At 40.9% G+C, this 18,790-nt stretch overlaps 2 protein-coding genes across 6 annotated transcripts in view; one reads left to right on the top strand and one right to left on the bottom strand.

Annotated features, from left to right (window-relative positions):
- GDAP1L1 (ganglioside induced differentiation associated protein 1 like 1) overlaps window positions 1–3,270 on the bottom strand; it is a 65,366-nt gene extending 62,096 nt beyond the window's left edge. For both annotated transcript variants that reach the window (XR_002734853.2, XR_002734854.2), the window contains exon 1: window positions 2,981–3,270. The gene's annotated coding sequence lies outside the window, so the exon portion shown is untranslated. The remainder of the gene's footprint in view (window positions 1–2,980) is intronic.
- Window positions 3,271–3,393: 123 nt separating this feature from the next.
- OSER1 (oxidative stress responsive serine rich 1) lies at window positions 3,394–18,103 on the top strand. Of its 4 annotated transcripts, none has more exons than XM_023227884.3 (4): window positions 3,394–3,647; window positions 7,375–7,492; window positions 10,979–11,092; window positions 16,334–17,560. In XM_023227884.3, the coding sequence occupies exons 2-4, from the start codon at window positions 7,416–7,418 to the stop codon at window positions 17,019–17,021; spliced, it is 879 nt and encodes a 292-aa protein (XP_023083652.1). In that variant the 5' UTR covers window positions 3,394–3,647; window positions 7,375–7,415; the 3' UTR covers window positions 17,022–17,560. The 4 variants fall into 4 exon arrangements, with proteins under 4 accessions (XP_023083652.1, XP_023083655.1, XP_023083653.1 ...); XM_023227887.2 differs by lacking the exon at window positions 3,394–3,647 and adding an exon at window positions 4,204–4,323 and having other exon boundaries at window positions 16,334–18,103; XM_023227885.1 differs by lacking the exon at window positions 3,394–3,647 and adding an exon at window positions 5,462–5,571 and having other exon boundaries at window positions 16,334–18,103.
- Window positions 18,104–18,790: the final 687 nt, after the last annotated feature.

The following is an 18,790-nucleotide window of genomic DNA, read 5'->3' as shown; positions in this document are numbered from 1 at the left end:
CTGCGTTCAAACATATGCAAAGGAAGTGTAGCTGGAACAGTCCTAGGCCCTGGGCAGCCAATTTCCTCAACTCCAGTGGTATTTTCCAGGTGAAAGCAGGTATCCCTGGTCTAGCTGGGTACATACAGGAGGTGGAGGTGGGGAGGCTAAGAAAAGCAGTATAACTCAGCGATCAGCAGGGTGGATAGCCAGAGTGCCTAGATTGGAATCCCCGTTCTGCCACTTACAAGCTATGTAACCTTGGACAAGTTATCTAACTATTCTGAGCCTAGTTTCCTCAGCTGTAAAATAGACATCATAAAAGTACATTTCACAAATTGGTTATGAAGATTACACGAGCTAACAATTTGTAATCAAGACAAATAATCATTATCACTACCTTCTATCCCAAAGTCATTTTCATTTTCATTTTAACTGATTAATTAATTAATTAATTAATTTTTTGAGACAGGGTCTTGCTCCATAGCCCAGGCTGGAGTGCCATGGCATGATCTCGGCTCACTGCAACCTCCACCTCCTGGGTTCAAGTGCTTCTCATGCCTCAGCCTCCAGAGTAGCCAGGATTACAGGCATGCGCTACCACTCCTGGCTAATTTTTGTATTTTTGTTTATTTATTTTTTTTTAGGAGAGATGGGGTTTCACCATGTTAGCCAGGCTGGTCTTGAACTCTTGATTTCAGGTGATCCACCCGCCTCAGCCTCCCAAAGTGCTAAGATTAGAGGCGCGAGCCACCACGCCTGGCCTACCCCAAGTCATTAAGAAAAGTATATCGAGGTAAGAAATAAATTAATTTGAGTCTTGAAACATAAGAACAGAATATTTTCCAGATTACCAACTGGTAGGATGGGAGTCACATTGTTAGGGATATAATTTTCTTTATTACTTTGAACTTGGCTTCTCCAAAGTTATTTTTTAAGAGAAACTATTATCTTCCTATATAAATTGTTCTTGCAGTATAAATTCATGGAATTCTCTCCTACTAAAGTATGTACAAGACACTTGTAACAAGAAGGAAGCACTATTAGAGTAATTTTACATTTACCACAGCTTTTTAATTAAATAGCATTACCATGTGCATTAATACAAAGTTGATTTCTTGAATATAAAGTCCACACACAAATTCAGGCTTTTTTCCCATGGTTAAAAAGACCCGGAATTGCTGGTATAGGACACTGATCTGGCTTTTTGTTCACTCAGATCCACCCCATTTTGTTGCTTTTCTATCTCATTCCAAGTCATGATGTACCACAACATGAGCCAGTCCTATCTATAATGACTTAAAACTTCAGGCCACGTCAGGTGTGTGAGTTAACAGACTTCGGTATTCACAAGAGGTTCTCATCTTCCAAGTACTCCCTGAGTAATGAGTCACATTCTTGGAAAGCATCTAATGCTTAATGATGGAGATGTGCTTACACAAAATGAAATATTGTAACTTTTTAGTTTTTAGTATTTAATATAATTAGGGATGGAAAGCAGGTAAAATGAGAATTCACCAAAACTATATTTAGCACCTACTAACCCCCAGGAACTGTGCTAAGCTCTGGGAACCCAATCAGGATTCAGACAATTCTTTCCCCTCAAGGATATATTAGATATTTTTTTTTTTTTTTTTTGACAGTTTTGCTTTGTTGGCCCAGGCTGGAGTGCAGTGGCGCAATCTCCAGCTCACTGCAACCTCTGCCTCCGGGCTTCAAGAGATTCTCCTGCTTCAGCCTCCCGAGTAGCTGGGATTGCAGGTGCATGCGCCACCACGCCCGGCTAACTTTTTGTATTTTCAGTAGAGACCGGGTTTCGCCATGTTGGCCAGGCTGGTCTCAAACTCCTGACCTCAAGTGATCCACCCGCCTTGGCCTCCCAAAGTGCTGGGATTACAGGTGTGAGCCACCGTGCCCGGCCTTCTCAAGGATATATGAGATTTTATCTGAAGTTATATTTTGAAGTGGCAGCTTAAAAAGATGTATTTGGTCTTGATACATTTCACTTGGCAAGGTCTGAGAAACTAAAATGCATCATATTTCCCGCTTTTTCTTTTCCAAGAGATGTTGAGAAGGGCAGTTTAAATACTGACTTACCAGCACTGTGAGACAAAGGACAAAGGCAGCTAGAACAAGTTATCTAATCTCTAATATAATCTAATGCATCTAATTAGCATCATTAGGTTACAATGAACAGTTTTCTTTCATCTCGTCAGTTACTGAACCTCTGGTATGAACGTCGAGAATTTAAAATGTTTTACCCAGGGCCAACTTCAGGCTTCACGTTTAACAACGTTATACAATAAATTGTTAGATTTCATTTACAGACATAGGCCAGGCATTCCAAAGACTGGCTGCAGTTAAGCTGGACACAGTTAAACTATCTTCGGCAGCCTATCTAGTCAGTTGACTACAACTAAGGCATTGGGGAATGAGGGTGGATGGGGCCAGTTTTGGTTCAGGGAAAAACCCTCACTCTAAGGGTGGGCCACAATCAACGCCACCCAACTCTATTGAGCAAAATCATCTGTTCTCATGAAGCTTTAAGAAGTGCAGACGTGGAGCTGGAGACTGGCAGGCGAGGAGAGGCACAGCTAAATTAGCAGAACCAGTCCTGGTGATGAAGCGGGTGGCAGCTGTTGCACAGATCACCTTTTCCCGCCTGCCATCTGAGCAACATTCAGAATCAGAAAAATGTAAAGAACCCTAAAATTCATCTCCTTTGGTGAACTGCCTAAATCTTTTTGCAAAATTTGGTGTGTAGGTGCATTTCTTTGGCAAGAGGGTCTACAGTTCTTACCAGATTCTCAAAGGAGTCTACGCCTGAAAACACGAGATTCACCGATAAGATTCAACTTCCTCACTTACTAGATGGAAAACTGAGAGGCCCAGAGCAGGAAAAGCAGTTGCCTCAAGATAAACACAGCGATATCAAAACCGAGGCATTTCAATTCAGTTCTAATTCCGGCTTCACACTATTGACCCTGGCCACGTCCAATACCTCTTCGCTTCTCTGCAGGCCCTGAAAGATCACCAGGAGGCGAGGGTTGGTGTCCGAGTCCTGGAGAGGTCGCAGGCAGTCCAGATTCTAGCATCACAGAAACTCTGGCCAAGCGCTCAGCCGGGGATTGGCTGCCATAAAGACCCCCGCACGTCCTCGCCCCCGCCCCCGCCCCGCGGAATTCCGCTGCATAGGTGACTCCAGGTAGAGGACCAAGCACCAGGAGGAGATGCCTGGGCGGTGGAGGCAGAGGACGACTGCGAAGAATGACACCTATTCACTCACCTGACAGAGAGGAGGAAGCAGGCACGCCCCAAAAGCTGGTAGGGAGCAAATCCACTTCACTGGGAGGAGGCAAACCGAAGAATAACAGGAAATTATGCAAGGCGCACGTGCTTCCGAGGGGGGCGGGTGCGGGGCGTTCGAGAGGCGCGGCCCCCGCCCTGCGCCTGCGCAGCCGTCCCCTGCCGCGCTGCCGAGTCACCGGGGTGGGAGGAGCTTGAGTAGGGGGCGGGGTGCATGCCGGAGTGCGCAGGCGCAATACGACTCCCGAGGCGCGGGCCGCCCACTTGGCTGGTTTGGATCCGGGTCAGTCGGGCGCCGAGATTCGGGAGAGAGGCTCTGAACTGACTGCACCGCATCACCGGAGCGCCCCAGCTGCGAGGCGGTAAGTGCCCTGACGTGACGGGGAGGGGCCGCAGCACAGCGTCTCGGCCTGCACAGCCCGTCTGGCCGCGGGCGGTTTTCCCCGGGCCCGCCCGCCTTGGGTCGCGTCGTCTCCCGACGCCTCCTGCCTGGGCCGGGCCTGGGCCTCTCCGCGCCCCCTTATCCGCCGCGGCCTGTGCCTGCTGGAGCTCCGAACTCCGCGCTATCTCCCCTTCCCGCCTTCCTGTTCTCCCGCAGACCCCGCCCCGCTCCTCCGCCGTCTCCCGCCCAGCGACAGCTTCCCCTTTTCGTCCTCCTTGGCCGCCCTTTGCCCCTTCCCGCCCTTTCCCTCTCGCCTCGGAGCCCCATTCTCGTTGGCTACCTCTTCGGCCCACTCCTTTCTTCTTCCGCATCCCTTGTGCCTCGCTCCGACTCCAGCCTCTCGTTCTGACCCCGGGAATCTCCCGAGGAGCGCAACTTTCCAGCTGGAGACCCCGGGCGGGCAGAGCCCCTGGACAGCTCCCTGCTCGGCGTTGTCCTCACGCTCCAAGCCCCGTCCTACCCCTCTGGGTTCTGACCAGGAATTTTCTCCGTTCATGTTTAACCGCGACAGGCACAGACTCTGGGTGAAAAGAAAGAACTTCGTGCTTTGGCTGCAGCACTGCGAGTGTAAAGGGATGAGTGGGTTGCACAGAGAGGTGTGAATGTGCTTTTTGTCCTGGGGGCCGATTGTTTGCTCTCGGTCTAGTTTGCCTCTTCGAGTTGCTGGACAGGGTTTTCTTCCCTCTATTCTACGCTTCCTGGTGGTCTGGGAGTTTCGAAATCTTTAACGTTGTGATAACAACACTTACCCGCGCCATCCCTTGATCGTTCTTAGGTCTTCTCGGGAGTGGAAATGTAGATCTAGACTTGAGATTCAGTGAGGTCTTGGTTAAAACGGCAAAATAGAAGTAAGATTGTGACTCATCCATTTCGTTGAAAGAGAAAACCAGGAATTTGTCCTTTTGATGGAGGAACTTAGAATAACTGTAATTTTTGTAAGGTTGTGGAAAATCCGAGGCACAGTTAAATTGCCCGGTTTGATTTGACTTAACATGAAGTAACTTCGAATAGGCTTTTTAAAGTTTCATCTCTTTGGATATTGTTCAACTTAAAGAGTTCACTGCAGTTAAAACGCCAAGACTGTCTCCCACAAATTTGATGTTAATGAAGAAGGGCAAGCCAATTGTATCTGTTGTCCGGAGTTAGTTGTACAGCCCTTTCTTTGAGTGAATGTGGATCTGGGGATGCAGAGGAGCATAATGAGCCTTTTATAATTACAAAGATGCTCTTCTCTGGCTCTTAAGGTTATGCCTAACGCTCACCTTTGCTTTTGGCTAAAATAACTGAGAAAAAAGGTGAGTAGTTAAAAATGCTGGAAGTCTGAAAATCGTTTAGACAGAACTTCATTCCTGAAGTTTTAGTCTGTAGTCAGATTTTAATTCTGGCCTGTTTTGGTTTTTAGATGATAGATCTTTTAGTGTGTCAACAGGAATGTAAAGTTTGTATTAACATCTAGGGTGATCACCTGCCGTGCTATTAAGTCAGCATTGTATAATTAAAAGTTACATATATGGGTTCAGAGCCTCTTAGCACAGTGTTATATTGTAAGCTCTTGGGCAGGAATGAGATTCTTCTAGTCCTTACAGAAATGGAGTTTAGACTTCTATCGCTAGCATTCATTCTAGTGCCATGCACGTGGTAGGAATTCTGTAAATATTTGTGAACGAAATGAATTTCTGCCTGTATGATTCAGCAGTGTATACTTAAATGTGACCTGTACGTAAATGCTGACTAATTTCCAGAGAGGGCGAAAGAGGACTTGTGTGGGGTCTGCGGGTTGGGGAGATTGGCCCAGATGATTTATTAACTCGGTAAGGGCTGAACATTGACTAACGGATCATAAGGTACTTGAGGAACACTGTAAGTCAAACTTCAATTTAGTTCTACCAGCAGGAAGAATTTGTTTACAACCTACAGTAGTACTCTTTTAGATGATGTGAAGCTTTGAAAATATTGAAATAAGTGATTGCTCACCTCTCCCCCCAGGTATATAGGAATTGATTGTGTATTTGGAGGGATCCTACCCTAAATTGAGAAGCAGGGACTAATGAAGCATGGGATTGTGTGGATAATGTTTCTTCGTGTTTATGTACTTAAATAAACCAGCAAAATATACGTGGAGAATGTATTGAAAATTTTTTGTGTGTCCCAAGAAGTTGAAGTGCAGGCTGGCTGAATTCTTTTTTTTTTTTTTAAGTAGCTGAATTCTTTTGAGACTGTTTTCAGTGTTCCCCAGAGACCTCTGCCTAAAATACCTTAACTTCTACAAATAAATAAATAAGTGAAAAGTCCTGATTCCTTGCCTCTTTATTTTGCGCTGGTACTACAATAATAGAATGGTTACATTATATGAGACATGATGACACCTTGACCTTTGGAATATTAGAGGTCTCACAATAACTTCAGAGCCACCCTGAGAAGAGCAGATACGAATCAGAAAGGACCCAAGGCCTGGTGGAGAGGCACTGCTCTCTCCTGGTGGAGAGAATGCCTAAGGGGGCTGGGGGCGGGTGGGGGGGGTGGTAACAGCTTAGAAATAAAGAGGTGAAGTGAATCTTTTGCTTCACATATCCTCTATTTCTATTTTTTTCTGTGGTACTTTTTTTTTCTTTCTTTCTGATTGTCTCTGATATGTTCACAGATGCTGCTTTGCTTAATTTTTATTCAGGATTTGGTACTAATAACCCTGAGTGAAAAAATAATTTGGAGACTAGATTCAAGGGTTTTTTAACAGACTTCTTTGTTGTGTTTCTTGTTGCTTCGGTTGGTTCTTCATCTCCCTTTCTCTGTTTAAAATATAAAAATCAGGTGGAAAATATGGAGGACTTTGGTTAGTCAAACTAGTTAAGAGATCATTTAATGGTGCATCTACAGAATAGTCATTTCTATTTTTTTTCTTTACTTTCAACCTTTAGGCTAAAGAAAAGTTTGTTTGTTTGTTTTTTTCCACTAATGTGCACAATAATTTTTTGTGGGGTTTATAGTTCATTTATTTTCTTTCTTGTTTAACAATTAATTATACTATTCCAGGCTATGAAGAAAAACACAAATGGAAGTATCAACCTTACTGGTAGAGTGTATTTATAATTCAGCTTTCACAGTGGTAATGCCTTGTTCTCTAAAACGTATCTTCCTGAACATAGCTGTCTGGGTCAGGATTGCTCTAGAGAAATACTATCATGTGTCATGAAAGTTATACTTAACTAGGGTTAGGCCAGACAAATACTCAGTGTCATTTTAAAGAATCAGAGTGCTATGATTTGAGCTATTCCCTTTTATTTCTGATGTCATTTTGTTCATAGATTTCTAGACCAACTGGGGAGATTCCCCTTTTAAAATGTATGTATACTGAAACGTAGATTTCAGATCATCTAGTTTCCAAAATTGTGTAATAGGATATTGGCATCAAGTATGTGAATAGTTTATATTCTGTTATAGTACATATCCATTTTTGGTATCATTTCATTTGTTTCCCCTTAAGAAAACCTATAATAGTCTCCAGTTATCTACACTGAAACTTCCTTTTTGAAATAAAAATTTGCTTTTTTTTTTCTAACAGTAAAGGTAACAGGAATGTAAAATCTTAAAAAAAGGTATACTTTTGATCCCATCTGTTTTTACTTTGCTCACTTTATTTTCTTTTTTAGTGTTAACAGGAACATCGATAAGTAGTGTAAAAACTTGCACAATGAAATCCGAGGCCAAGGATGGAGAGGAGGAGAGTCTACAGACTGCTTTCAAAAAATTAAGAGTGGATGCATCAGGGTAATTAAATATGTAATACGTTATTTGGCATTATTTGTTTACTCATTCAAAATAGTCTCTTCTCCCTAAAAAGCTCTCCCTCTTTTAAAATTTCTCATTATTGAAAGGAGATATAAATGCTAATAGTGCAATACAACATCCTTCCAGATTCTACACAGTATTGTTTTAGTTTAAAAAAAAAAAAACCCTTTGGTTAAATTTGAAAAGTAGCAGTTCATTTGCCCTCCTAGGTTGGGTGTTTTGGTTTTCGTTCACTTTGAGGAGGGCTTCCCCCCACCTCTTTTGAATAAAAGATTATCAAGTGGTGTCCCATCAGGGATTTTGTCATACATCTCAAGAGAATCACAATATTTTTCACTAAAAGTGGATTGGCTCAATAGAAATCTATGAAGACATTGTAGATTTCATGGTCTGTGATTGCTGAGTCTATCACTATGGAAACCTCTATTCAGTAGGGTTCTGTCACTGAGATCAATAACCTTGGACCCTTTGGCCAAACTAATTAGTGTACCTGCATACCAGCTGCTGTCTGAATGTTAATGTTTCACCCTTTGCAAAATGTTCTGTGTAAGACTCTTCTCACCCCAATTCTTTCTCCCAGGCCAAAAGAAACCAACATTTTTAATGGCTATAAGAATTTATTTTCATGAATGGAAACTAAACACTGGAAGCTCAGAGTAGAACACCCACAAGTAATAATAATCATCATTAATGTTTATTATTTACTTCCTGTGCCCTAAACACTGGGTTAAGTACTTTGTGCACATTATTTAATCCTCACTACCACCTTAGTACATGGATACTACTGTCATTTCAGTTTACAGATGAGACTCGCACAAATTAAATTACTTGCTAAAAGTCACATTGGTAAAAGTTGCAGAGCCAGGATCTGAACCTAGGCAGCCTGTCTCTAGAACCTCTGCTCTTAACCACCCTTTATGTGGTACCTTGAAGACAATATGAAGAAATGCATGCAGTACCTAGCACAAAGTAAAAACTAGATGTTGGTTGTTATAGCCACCTGCCTGTTGCTAGTACTATTTTTGGCCTATCAAATTAAAAGGTTTATGCTGATAGATTTGCACAGTAGATATTATAGGTGCTCATATTTGCTTCCATGATAGTTCAAAAACATATCTTTCCTCTTGATGGTTTTCTAATGTGGTCGTCTTGCCAGTTCATATCAGTAATTTGATAAATCGTCTTGGGAAGCAGAAGCAAAGCAGAGAAGCAGATAGTTGCAGATTGTGGCTGCAGTGTATCCTTTGTGATTTCTTATATAGGAATAATTTTTTTAAATCAGGAAAATACTAGGAATGTGTACACACAGTTATACATACAAATCTCTTAGTGTGTAAATTTATGTAAGTAACTCTTGATACACAGACTTCTTTCCTGATGTTTTAAAAGAAGTTGAAATGTAAAATAAAGCCAGGCTGGGCATGATGGCTCACGCCTGTAATTCCAGCACTTTGGGAGGCCGAGGTGAGCACATCACTTGAGCTCAGGAGTTTAACACCAGCCTCGGCAACGTGGCAAAACCCTGTCTCTGCAAAAAAACCAAAAAATTGGCGTGGTGGTGCATGCCTGTGCTCCCAGCTGCTCTGTAGGCTGAGGTGGAAGGATCACTTGAGCCCAGGAGGTGGAGGTTGGAGTGAGTCGAGATCGTGCCACTGCACTCCAGCCTACGCAACAGAGTGAGACCCTGTCTCGAAAAAAAAGGTAAAATTAAGCCATTTTGGTATCCCTAAAAATTACTTAGAACATTATTTAAAAATTTTTCAAAATATGTGGTCAAAAATCATATATTTGTAAAACCAAATGCTGCGTGTTCTCACTTAGAAGTGGGAGCTAAGCATTGAACACACATGGACATGGGAACAGCAGACACTGCTGACTACTGGAGTGGGGAGGCCAGGAGCAGAATGTGGGTGGAAAACCTACCTATAGAGTACTGCGCTCACTACCTGGGTCCAGTATGCCCATGAACAGTCCTACACATGTACCACCTGTATCTAAAATAAAAGCTGAAATGAAAAAAATTATATATTTGTAGCATAAGTTCTGCCTTGAGTAAAATTATAAGGGAAGGAGAACATTTGAGAAAACAAAGTAAGAGAAGGGGTGAGTCATTAGCATGACTAAGCAGAATAAGACTTGTGTAGTAGTGTATCATACATTCTAGTTGTTTTATATTGTTGCCAGTTTACAAATGGGACATCTGAGGATTGACTCCTAAACTAACCAAGCCTTGCCAGGAATTTAGCATGATCCCGTTCAACAGGTTTTGACTCCTTAATGGTATTTGTCTTATTAGGACAAATCTCTATATAGATATAAATCGATATATATAACAAAACAATATTGTATTTATCTGACTATAATATAATACATGCTTATAATAGAAAAACTTACGAAAACAAAACAGGATAAAAACGGAAGTAAAAATCACAGTTTACCATAACCACTGTTAACACCTATATCACTGGTCATGATAGCCTATACTTATTTTACCTAGTTGAGATCATAATAATATGTATAGGTGTTTAACCATGCTGCTTTCTCCTTACAAGCCTTCCCCTATATCATTAAAAGTTCTTTGTACACTTAATTTCTAATAAATTCCCAACATTTTACTGTATAGGTGTGCCATAATTTAGAAATACAGTATTTTTTTCTATTACATATTATTCCCAGTTACTTTTTACTTTCAATTATGTTTCATTGAACATCCTTTCATTTTAGTAAATTAATGTCTCTTTCTAAAGAATTTTGTCAGCACCATAGCATCTATAGTAGGAGGGGTGTGTGTGTGTGTGTGTGTGTGTGTGTGTGTGTGTGTATGTTTACGTGTGTTGAAAAAGTCTGGAAGGATTTCCACCAATGTTCGATGTTGGTAGTCTCTGGGTTGTGAGGTTATGGATGATTCTGTTCTTCTTGCCTTTAGATTTTTTCATGTTCTTTACTGGGAACCCGTATTATCTGTATAATTTTAAACCACAAGGATTTACTCTGATTAATATTTCAAGTTTATTAGTTGCAAAAGTTAGAATATTTTTCTAAAAGTTGCGTAATATTTGAAAATGTATTCAGTGTTAGGTTAGATGGAGTCTCCTAAAGTTTTTGCTTCTAAACTTAGTTCCATGGCTCTGGTTTGCCTGCGTAAGATAAATGGTCAGTGTCATTAGCATTCTCTGACCATAAGGCCTGATCTGCCCCAGGGAAACAGCCTGAAAGTCTATTTATATCCTGCTGCTGGGTACACTTACCAGTCATTCTTCGGCTTATGATTTTGCAGCCATGGGCTTTTAGGGATCCTCTAAATTTGGTTTTGAAGGAAAATGTACATTAAAAGCTGAGCAATTTTTGAGAAACCCAAACTGGAAAAAAAAATGTGTGATAAAAATTGTATTTGAGTTAGTGAGAACAATATTTTCTCCTCATTTTATAGTTTTTTGTAGCCGTAAACTTTGTTCTTGTCTTCAGGTCCATAGCATCTCTGTCTGTTGGAGAAGGCACAGGTGTCAGAGCACCAGTCAGAACAGCAACAGATGATACCAAACCTAAAACCACATGTGCATCTAAAGAGAGTTGGCACGGGTAAGAGCTTCTTATTGAAATGATTTCCATTCCAATATTATAAAATATTATTGGATTTTCCTTCCTGAGTGTCCAGAAAAGAGTAGGTTATGATATAGAACCTAAGACCCAATGATTAGAGAAGGACCTATTCCTTCTTTTGCTGAATTTGCTGAGACTTTCTTTTTGGCCTGGTCCGTATTCAATTTTTACAAATATTCTATGTCTATTTGAGAAGATTGGTACTTCTCTCATTATTCTTGGATTCTATGTCCATTAAATCAGGCTATTAAATGTGTTATTTGAACCTTTTTTTCAATTATTTAGTTAACTTGACTTACAGATAATAGAGAAATCTCCCCCATGGAAGTGAATTTGTCTATTTTCCCTTTAAATTCTATGTTTTTGCTTTATGTATCTTGACGTTATTTTGTTGGATTTATATAGCATAGGTTTTGAATGTTTTCCTCCTGGTGAATTGAAACTTTTATTATGTAGTGACATTCTTAATCCTTCCTAATGGCTTTTGTCTTAAAGTTTTCTTCTAGTGAGTGTTTCCCTTGTTTGTCTTTTTCTTTCTTTTTTTTTTTTTTTTTAAGACGGAGTCTTGTTCTTGCTCTGTCACACAGACTGGAGTGCAGTGTCACAATCTCAGCTCACTGCACCCTTCGCCTCCCCGATTTGAGCAATTCTCCTGCCTTGGCCTCCCAGGTAGCTGGGGTTACAGGTGCCCGCCACCATGCCCAGTTAATTTTTGTTATTTTTAGTAGAGACAGAGTTTCATCACGTTGGCCTGGCTAGTCTCAAACCTCTGACCTCAGGTGATCTGACCACCTCGGCCTCCCAAAGTGCTGGGATTATAGGTGTGAGCCACCACACCCAGCTTTCTACTCTTTCAAGCATTCTGTGTTCTTGTATTTTAGCTGTTTCATATAAATATCATATGACTAGGTTTTATTTTTTTCTGTTTTACTCAATGTGATCAGTTTTTTTTAAACTGCTGGGTTTAGTGCATTTACGTTTATTTGATTATTGATATCTTCAGAAGTGATTCTGCCATTTTACTTTATTTGTCCTGCTTTTTTATGTTTTTCTTTCCTTTTTTTCCCCCACCTTACTTCTCCTTGTTTCCTTTCCAATTGTTTAAAAACAATTGTTTGCAAGGATTTTGTTTGTTCTTTTCCTCTAGTGGTTTGGAAATGGCACACTTTATTTCTATTCTTTCAGTAGTTGTTAGCCTTGATTTTGCCATGTGTGCTTTTAACAAAGACAAAAATTAATGATATTTTAGCCCTTCTCCTCAGAACCCCTTTCCTCTGATCTCCTGACTTCCATGATGTAGTTGCCCAGTATTTTAGTTGTGTTACTTATTTTTAATCTCACAAACTAGGTTTTGTTGTTATTATTTAAGCAGACAGTGTTTATTTAGATTTTTCTACTTGTTTGTAACTTCTTTTCTCACCATACTTTCACCTCAGACCTCCCATATACAATCACTTACTTTTTTCCTAAAGTAGTTTCTTCAGTGAAGGTTTATTGCTAGTAAATAGGACCTCTGCATTGTATAACTCCATATAAATACATTTGAAAGGGCCCCTGATGTTAAATAACGTCATGTCCTATTGGTAAATAACAATCATCTGTATCTGTGGGGGATCGATTCCAGGTCCTCCCCACTCACACACCCCTCTCAATACCAAAATCTGAGGATGCTTATGTCTCTTAGACAGAATGGTGTAGTATTTGCTTACAACCTGTGCTCATTTTTCTGTATACTTTAAATCATCTCTAGAGTACTTATAATAGCTACCACAGTGCTTACACAGCACTTCACTCACACAGACTCAGCATAGTGCTCAGAGCACAGCAAATTCAATGTTTGCTTTTTGGAACTTGGTGGAAGGGATGTTTTCAGTCTGCTGCTAGTTGAATCCACAGGTGTAGAATCCATGGATACAGAAGACCGACTGTACTTTGCTCTCATTTATCTGAAAATGTCTTTATTTCGTCCTTGTTTTTGAAAGATAGAGTTGATATACTCGACATTATATTTCTAGCTTGACAGTTATTTTCTCTTAGCACTTAAATGAGGTATAGTTGATTGTCTTCTGGTTTCATTACATTGATATTGAAAAGCATACCTTCAATCCAATTGTTATTAATTTGGAAATAATCTTTCTAGTCTCTGGCTGCTTTTAAGATCTTCCTGTTGTCTTTGCTATTCTATAGTTTTGCTACAGAGTGTCTCTATGTGGATTTCTTTTTATCCTGCTCTGGTGTATTTCCTGTATTCATAGATTCTCTTATCAAATCAGAAAATTTCTCAGTCATTGTGTCTATGAAAATCACTTGTCCTCTGTTCTGTATTCATTTCTTCAGAAATTCAGACTTACTCTGTCATCTCTTTTAATTTTTACATTTTTCCAAATCCTTGTCTCTGTACTGCCTTTTAGGTCAGGGGTTGGCAAACTTTTTTTTGTAAAGGACCATATGGTAAATTTTTTAGGCATTGGAGGCCAAGAAGCAAAATTCCAAGGATATTAATAAGTGCTTAAATAAGAGAGAAAACTCCTCCTCTACCCTGTTTGCCTGGGGTTGGCCGTCCTGGCTGGTGGACACATTTTGTCTTCAGTTGCTGAGACAGTCGCAGGATAGAGTGACTAGCCTGAAAGGAGAACCTTGTGGAATGGGTGGGTAGCATGTAGTGCCAGGGTCAGTTCTACTCTCTGTTCCAGTGAGGCTCAGATCCCAGCATGCTCTTTTTTCCTCCAGAGATCCCAGCACTGGTTGAAGTCTTGAACTGAGATTCTGCCTCTCAGTGATCAGCAGTTGCCAACAGTAGAGACCCAACATGTAGATGTTAGCCAGTGTGGGCGCTGGACAGTGGTGCAACGTGTCCACTGGCCAGGAAGGTGGGAAGGGAGGATAGGGACAGGGGAGGATCCTCTAGCCTGGTCTGTGGCTCACAGTGCTAGCCCACTGGAGCAATGTCCACAAGCTGTACAAAAACAGGCAGGGAGCCAGATTTGACCCACAGGCTGTAATTTGTGGACCCTGTTACAAATAATTCAGATTTATTTTCCAGTCAGGTAATTCTTTCTTTAGCTGTGTGTACAAGTCCCCCCTTATCCATAGGGGATATGTTCCAAGAACCCCAGTGGACACCTGAAACTGCAGACAATATCAAACCCATTTGCCATCAATCAGAACACGTTTTTGTTCATGTCTTCCACCCACACATTTAATGCCTTTTCTGTCTTAACTAAGGACTTACATGCACTGTGGCTGTACCTTTTGCATTTGAAGTGCAACAGTAAGTCTATCACAAATTTGTTTTTCCTTCTTCACAATTTGTCAGACAGGAGATTCGTTCTTACTGTACATCTTAGCAACCTCAGTATGTGTTTTGTTTCTTTCCTTTCCTTATTAAGTCAAGAACTTTCACCTTTTCTTTTAAAGAAAGCTGTCTTAGTTCATTTTCTATTGCTGTAACTGAATACCTGAGACTGGGTAATTTCTTTTTTTTTTTTTTTTGAGACGGAGTCTTGCTCTGTTGCCCGGGCTGGAGTGCAGTGGCCGGATCTCAGCTCACTGCAAGCTCCGCCTCCTGGGTTTACGCCATTCTCCTGCCTCAGCCTCCCGAGTAGCTGGGACTACAGGCGCCCGCCACGTCGCCCGGCTAGTTTTTTGTATTTTATAGTAGAGACGGGGTTTCACCGTGTTAGCCAGGATGGTCTCGATCTCCTGACCTCGTGATCCGCCTGTCTCGGCCTCCCAAAGTGCTGGGATTACAGGGTTGAGCCACAGCGCCCGGCCAAGACTGGGTAATTTTTAGAGAGACTTATATCTTATATTTCTGGAAGCTGGGAAGTGTAAGAGCATGGCACCAGCATCTGGTGAGTGTATCATTGCTGCATCATAACATGGGGAAGGATATCACATGGCAAGGGAGCTCGTGAGAAGTAGCCAAACCGGCTTTTATAACAGAGCAGTTCTTGTGATAACTGTCCCTCTCCCTCACTAACCTTTTAATTCATTAATCTGTGGATGGATTAATCCATTCTTGAAGGCAGAGCCCTTGTGACCCAATCACCCCCAAAAGTCTCAGCACTGATGCGTTCGGGACCAAGTTTACAACACATGAACTTGTGGGTGACACATTCTAACCACAGCAGAAGCACTTCGTGGCTTTTCTTGGTATACCCAAACTGCTAGCATCACTACTCTTGCACTTTGGGGCCATTGTTAAGTAAAATAAGAGTTACTTGAACAGAAGCACTGCAGTACCATGATAGCTGATCTAATAACCAAGATAGCTACTAAATGACTAATGGGTAAGTAGCATATACAGTGTGGATACCCTGGACGAAGGGCCGATTCACATCCCAGGTGGGACGGAGCAGGATGGTGCAAGATTTCGTCATGCCACTCACAGTGGGGCGCAATGTAAAACTTACGAATTGTTTATTTCTGGAATTTTTTATTTAATATTTTCAGACCATGGTTGACTGCAGGTAACTGAAACTGTAGAAAGTGAAACCATGGATAAGATGGGACTACTGTGTTCTGTTTAGCTCATTCATTTTGTTTAATTCCAAATAAAACATTTTTTTTTAGTGTCCTGTTTGGTTCTTGCCTCTAATTCACTTAGCAGTTTTGAGTATCTTTTCTTTTCACTCAGTTCTTTATTTAAATGTTTCATGAATAGTTACCTTACATAGTGTGTCCAGTAATTCCCAGTATCTGAAAACCTCAGGGATTATAAATATTGTTAGTTTTTTGGTTTTAATTGATTGGCTGTTACCAATGATAGAAATGAATCAAAAATCTATTTAATAGTAATGGCATAATGATCATTTGTAACGTTAGCCTCACAGTGGTTCTGACGCTGCTATATTCAGGTTTAGGGCACACTATTTAGACTTTACGGGATTGGTTTCAGTTGTCTGTTTGAGGTGTTTCCCTCAGACTCACTGGTCAAAGGCTCCCAAGGTGTTCTATCCCAAATGTTTGGCCCAAGTGATTCAGTTAAAAAATACTATTATCTCACCTGGTTGTATAGCTTGCTAATAAGATGATGTTGAAGTTTTTGAGACACAAAGACTTAGGCAGCATGGAAATGGAGGCAGGTGCATCTCTTGTGGGAAATTTATGAGCTTAGACTCGTAAATCTGACGGGAAGTAAATTTCCTATTATCATAAAGAATCTGTTTGGGACAGCTCTGTATCCCAGCTTCTTCTTGTATATATTTTTCCTCTTAGGTCTACAAGGAAGTCTTCACGAGGAGCAGTGAGAACTCAGCGTCGTCGACGTTCTAAGTCTCCTGTCCTTCATCCTCCAAAGTTTATACATTGCAGTACAATAGCATCTTCTTCCAACAGTCAACTGAAGCACAAAAGCCAGACTGAGTCACCTGATGGCAGCAGTGGGCTGGGAATTTCAACCCCGAAAGAGTTCAGTGCAGGAGAAAGCTCTACTTCTCTCGATGCTAATCACACAGGGGCAGTCGTTGAGCCTTTGAGAACTTCCGTTCCAAGGCTCCCATCAGAGAGTAAGAAGGAAGACTCCTCTGACACTACCCAAGTCTCCCAAGCAAGTCTCAAAGCCAGTGATCTCTCTGACTTTCAGTCCGTTTCCAAGCTAAACCAGGGCAAGCCATGCACATGCATAGGCAAGGAATGCCAGTGTAAGAGATGGCATGATATGGAAGTGTATTCCTTTTCAGGCCTGCAGAGTGTCCCTCCCTTGGCTCCAGAACGAAGATCCACACTTGAGGACTATTCTCAGTCGCTGCATGCCAGAACTCTGTCTGGCTCTCCCCGATCCTGTTCTGAGCAAGCTCGAGTCTTTGTGGATGATGTGACCATAGAGGACCTATCAGGCTACATGGAGTATTACTTGTATATTCCCAAGAAAATGTCCCACATGGCAGAAATGATGTACACCTGATAGCAAGAAGCTAATTCATATGCTTTAAACCAATGAAGGCTTGTCAAAGAGATTTAGTTAATGGCAGACCTTGTGGCCACTTTGTGTGAGAAGACATCTCTTTCTGCTCACTGTGCTTGCAATAAAAACTTTACTTGGCATCTCAGTTAATCTTCATTCTTTAAACTTACTCTTTGAGTTCTTCCATACACTTCAAGGCAAGCAGATCAAAGAAAAATTTAGAAATGTTCCTGGGGGATGAAGAAACCATAATTACTTGAGACTGGCAGCAGTGGGTAAAAGCCTTTGTAAAACAGTGCATTTTTCAGATTTGTTTAAGGTTTGGTAGCCAAGGAAAGTAAAATGTGATTTTGTAACTGCACTAAACATTTGTCATGCTGTAGTTGCCAGCCCAGAATATTAGAAGTTACAAGACTGATTTAAACCATCTCTGATTTAATGCAAGATTTATTGTGTCTATAAAGATTTCTCATGTTATTGTTAAGCCAGAGATCTAAGGTTTAGATTCAATTTGAATAAACTAGCTGGCCTGCCCTCTATTGTTTGAGAGAGTTATTAACCATCACTAAAGAAGCCCCTGCTGGTGCTGTTCATCCTGAGACATGTTACATGCAGTTACTCAAGCAGCTTGGAATGGGCTGCTTCAGTTGGAGGGAGGAGGTGTAATATTTGAAACTAGTGTGTGTCTTCACCATCTCCAGCATTTTAAGTATATGGCGTGTTTTTTTGTTATTAGTTGTAATACAGGTCTCATACCTCAGTTTTGGATGTTCTAGATGGTTACCTCTTTGAGCTGCCCTGTCACCCCAGCAACCCCAAAAGAGAATTTTGTAAATTCTGTATCCCACAGATTTGGTCAACCATTTCAAAATTCCCTCCAGTTTGGTAAAAAAAATCTGTCTTCGGTTTCAGCTGGATGATGAATCCTTGTTTTTCAGGTGGCTCCAAAAAGAATGTTGCATGTGTTCAGACCATCCTAAGCAGAGCCACCAAATTTAGTGACAGTGTCTAGTCATGTTAGCAATAATGTTAACAGAAGCTTTTGTTTAAATTACAAAATACATTTATACTATTTACTAAAACATTGTGCTGGCTGTCTGGTTGATTCATGATAATGGGATGTGGGCTTCAACAAATAGGTGATTTGTTCTTGGGGGAGAGGGGAAGGGTGTTTACTAGAAAAACCCTAAGCTTAAGTAGTGGGAGTCCTCTGCTGGTCATTGGTTTAGTGTGGATTTAGTGACATCTGAAGGCTGTGGTTAAAGGGAGGGAGCAAAATACCTTATCACAGCTCTAGAAGCTGTAACATATTTCCTAATAATGGTGACAGAGAAGGTGCACTAGTTAGTATATCTAAGGCAGAAATTCTCAGACTTTTTGTAAGCACCTCCTTTACACTGACAAATTCAGGACCCAAAAGGTTTTGTTACAGTCTCCAAAAGGATGTATCTTAACGTTTACCATATTAGAAATTTAAGATAATTTTAAAATATTTAATTCATTACAAGCTAACAATTTCTGAATGAAAAATAGCTTTTCCAAAACAACAAAATATTAGAAGAGTGGCATTGTTCTACCTTTTTGCAAATCTTTTTTAATGTTTGGCTTAATTAGAAGACAGATTCTCATATGTTTCTGCATTTAGTCTCTGGGATATCGCATATTGTGTGGTCTCTGGCAAACTTTTGTACACTTGTGAGTATGAATGTGAAAAAGGCAACTACAGGTTGAATATTGCTTACATGGAATACTTGGGACCAGAAGTGTTT

Source organism: Piliocolobus tephrosceles, chromosome 20 (genome assembly GCF_002776525.5).
Source record: "Piliocolobus tephrosceles isolate RC106 chromosome 20, ASM277652v3, whole genome shotgun sequence".
Classification (NCBI taxonomy): Eukaryota; Metazoa; Chordata; class Mammalia; order Primates; family Cercopithecidae; genus Piliocolobus; species Piliocolobus tephrosceles.
Note: the sequence above shows the minus strand (reverse complement) of the source record. Positions and strands in the feature narration are given on the sequence as shown.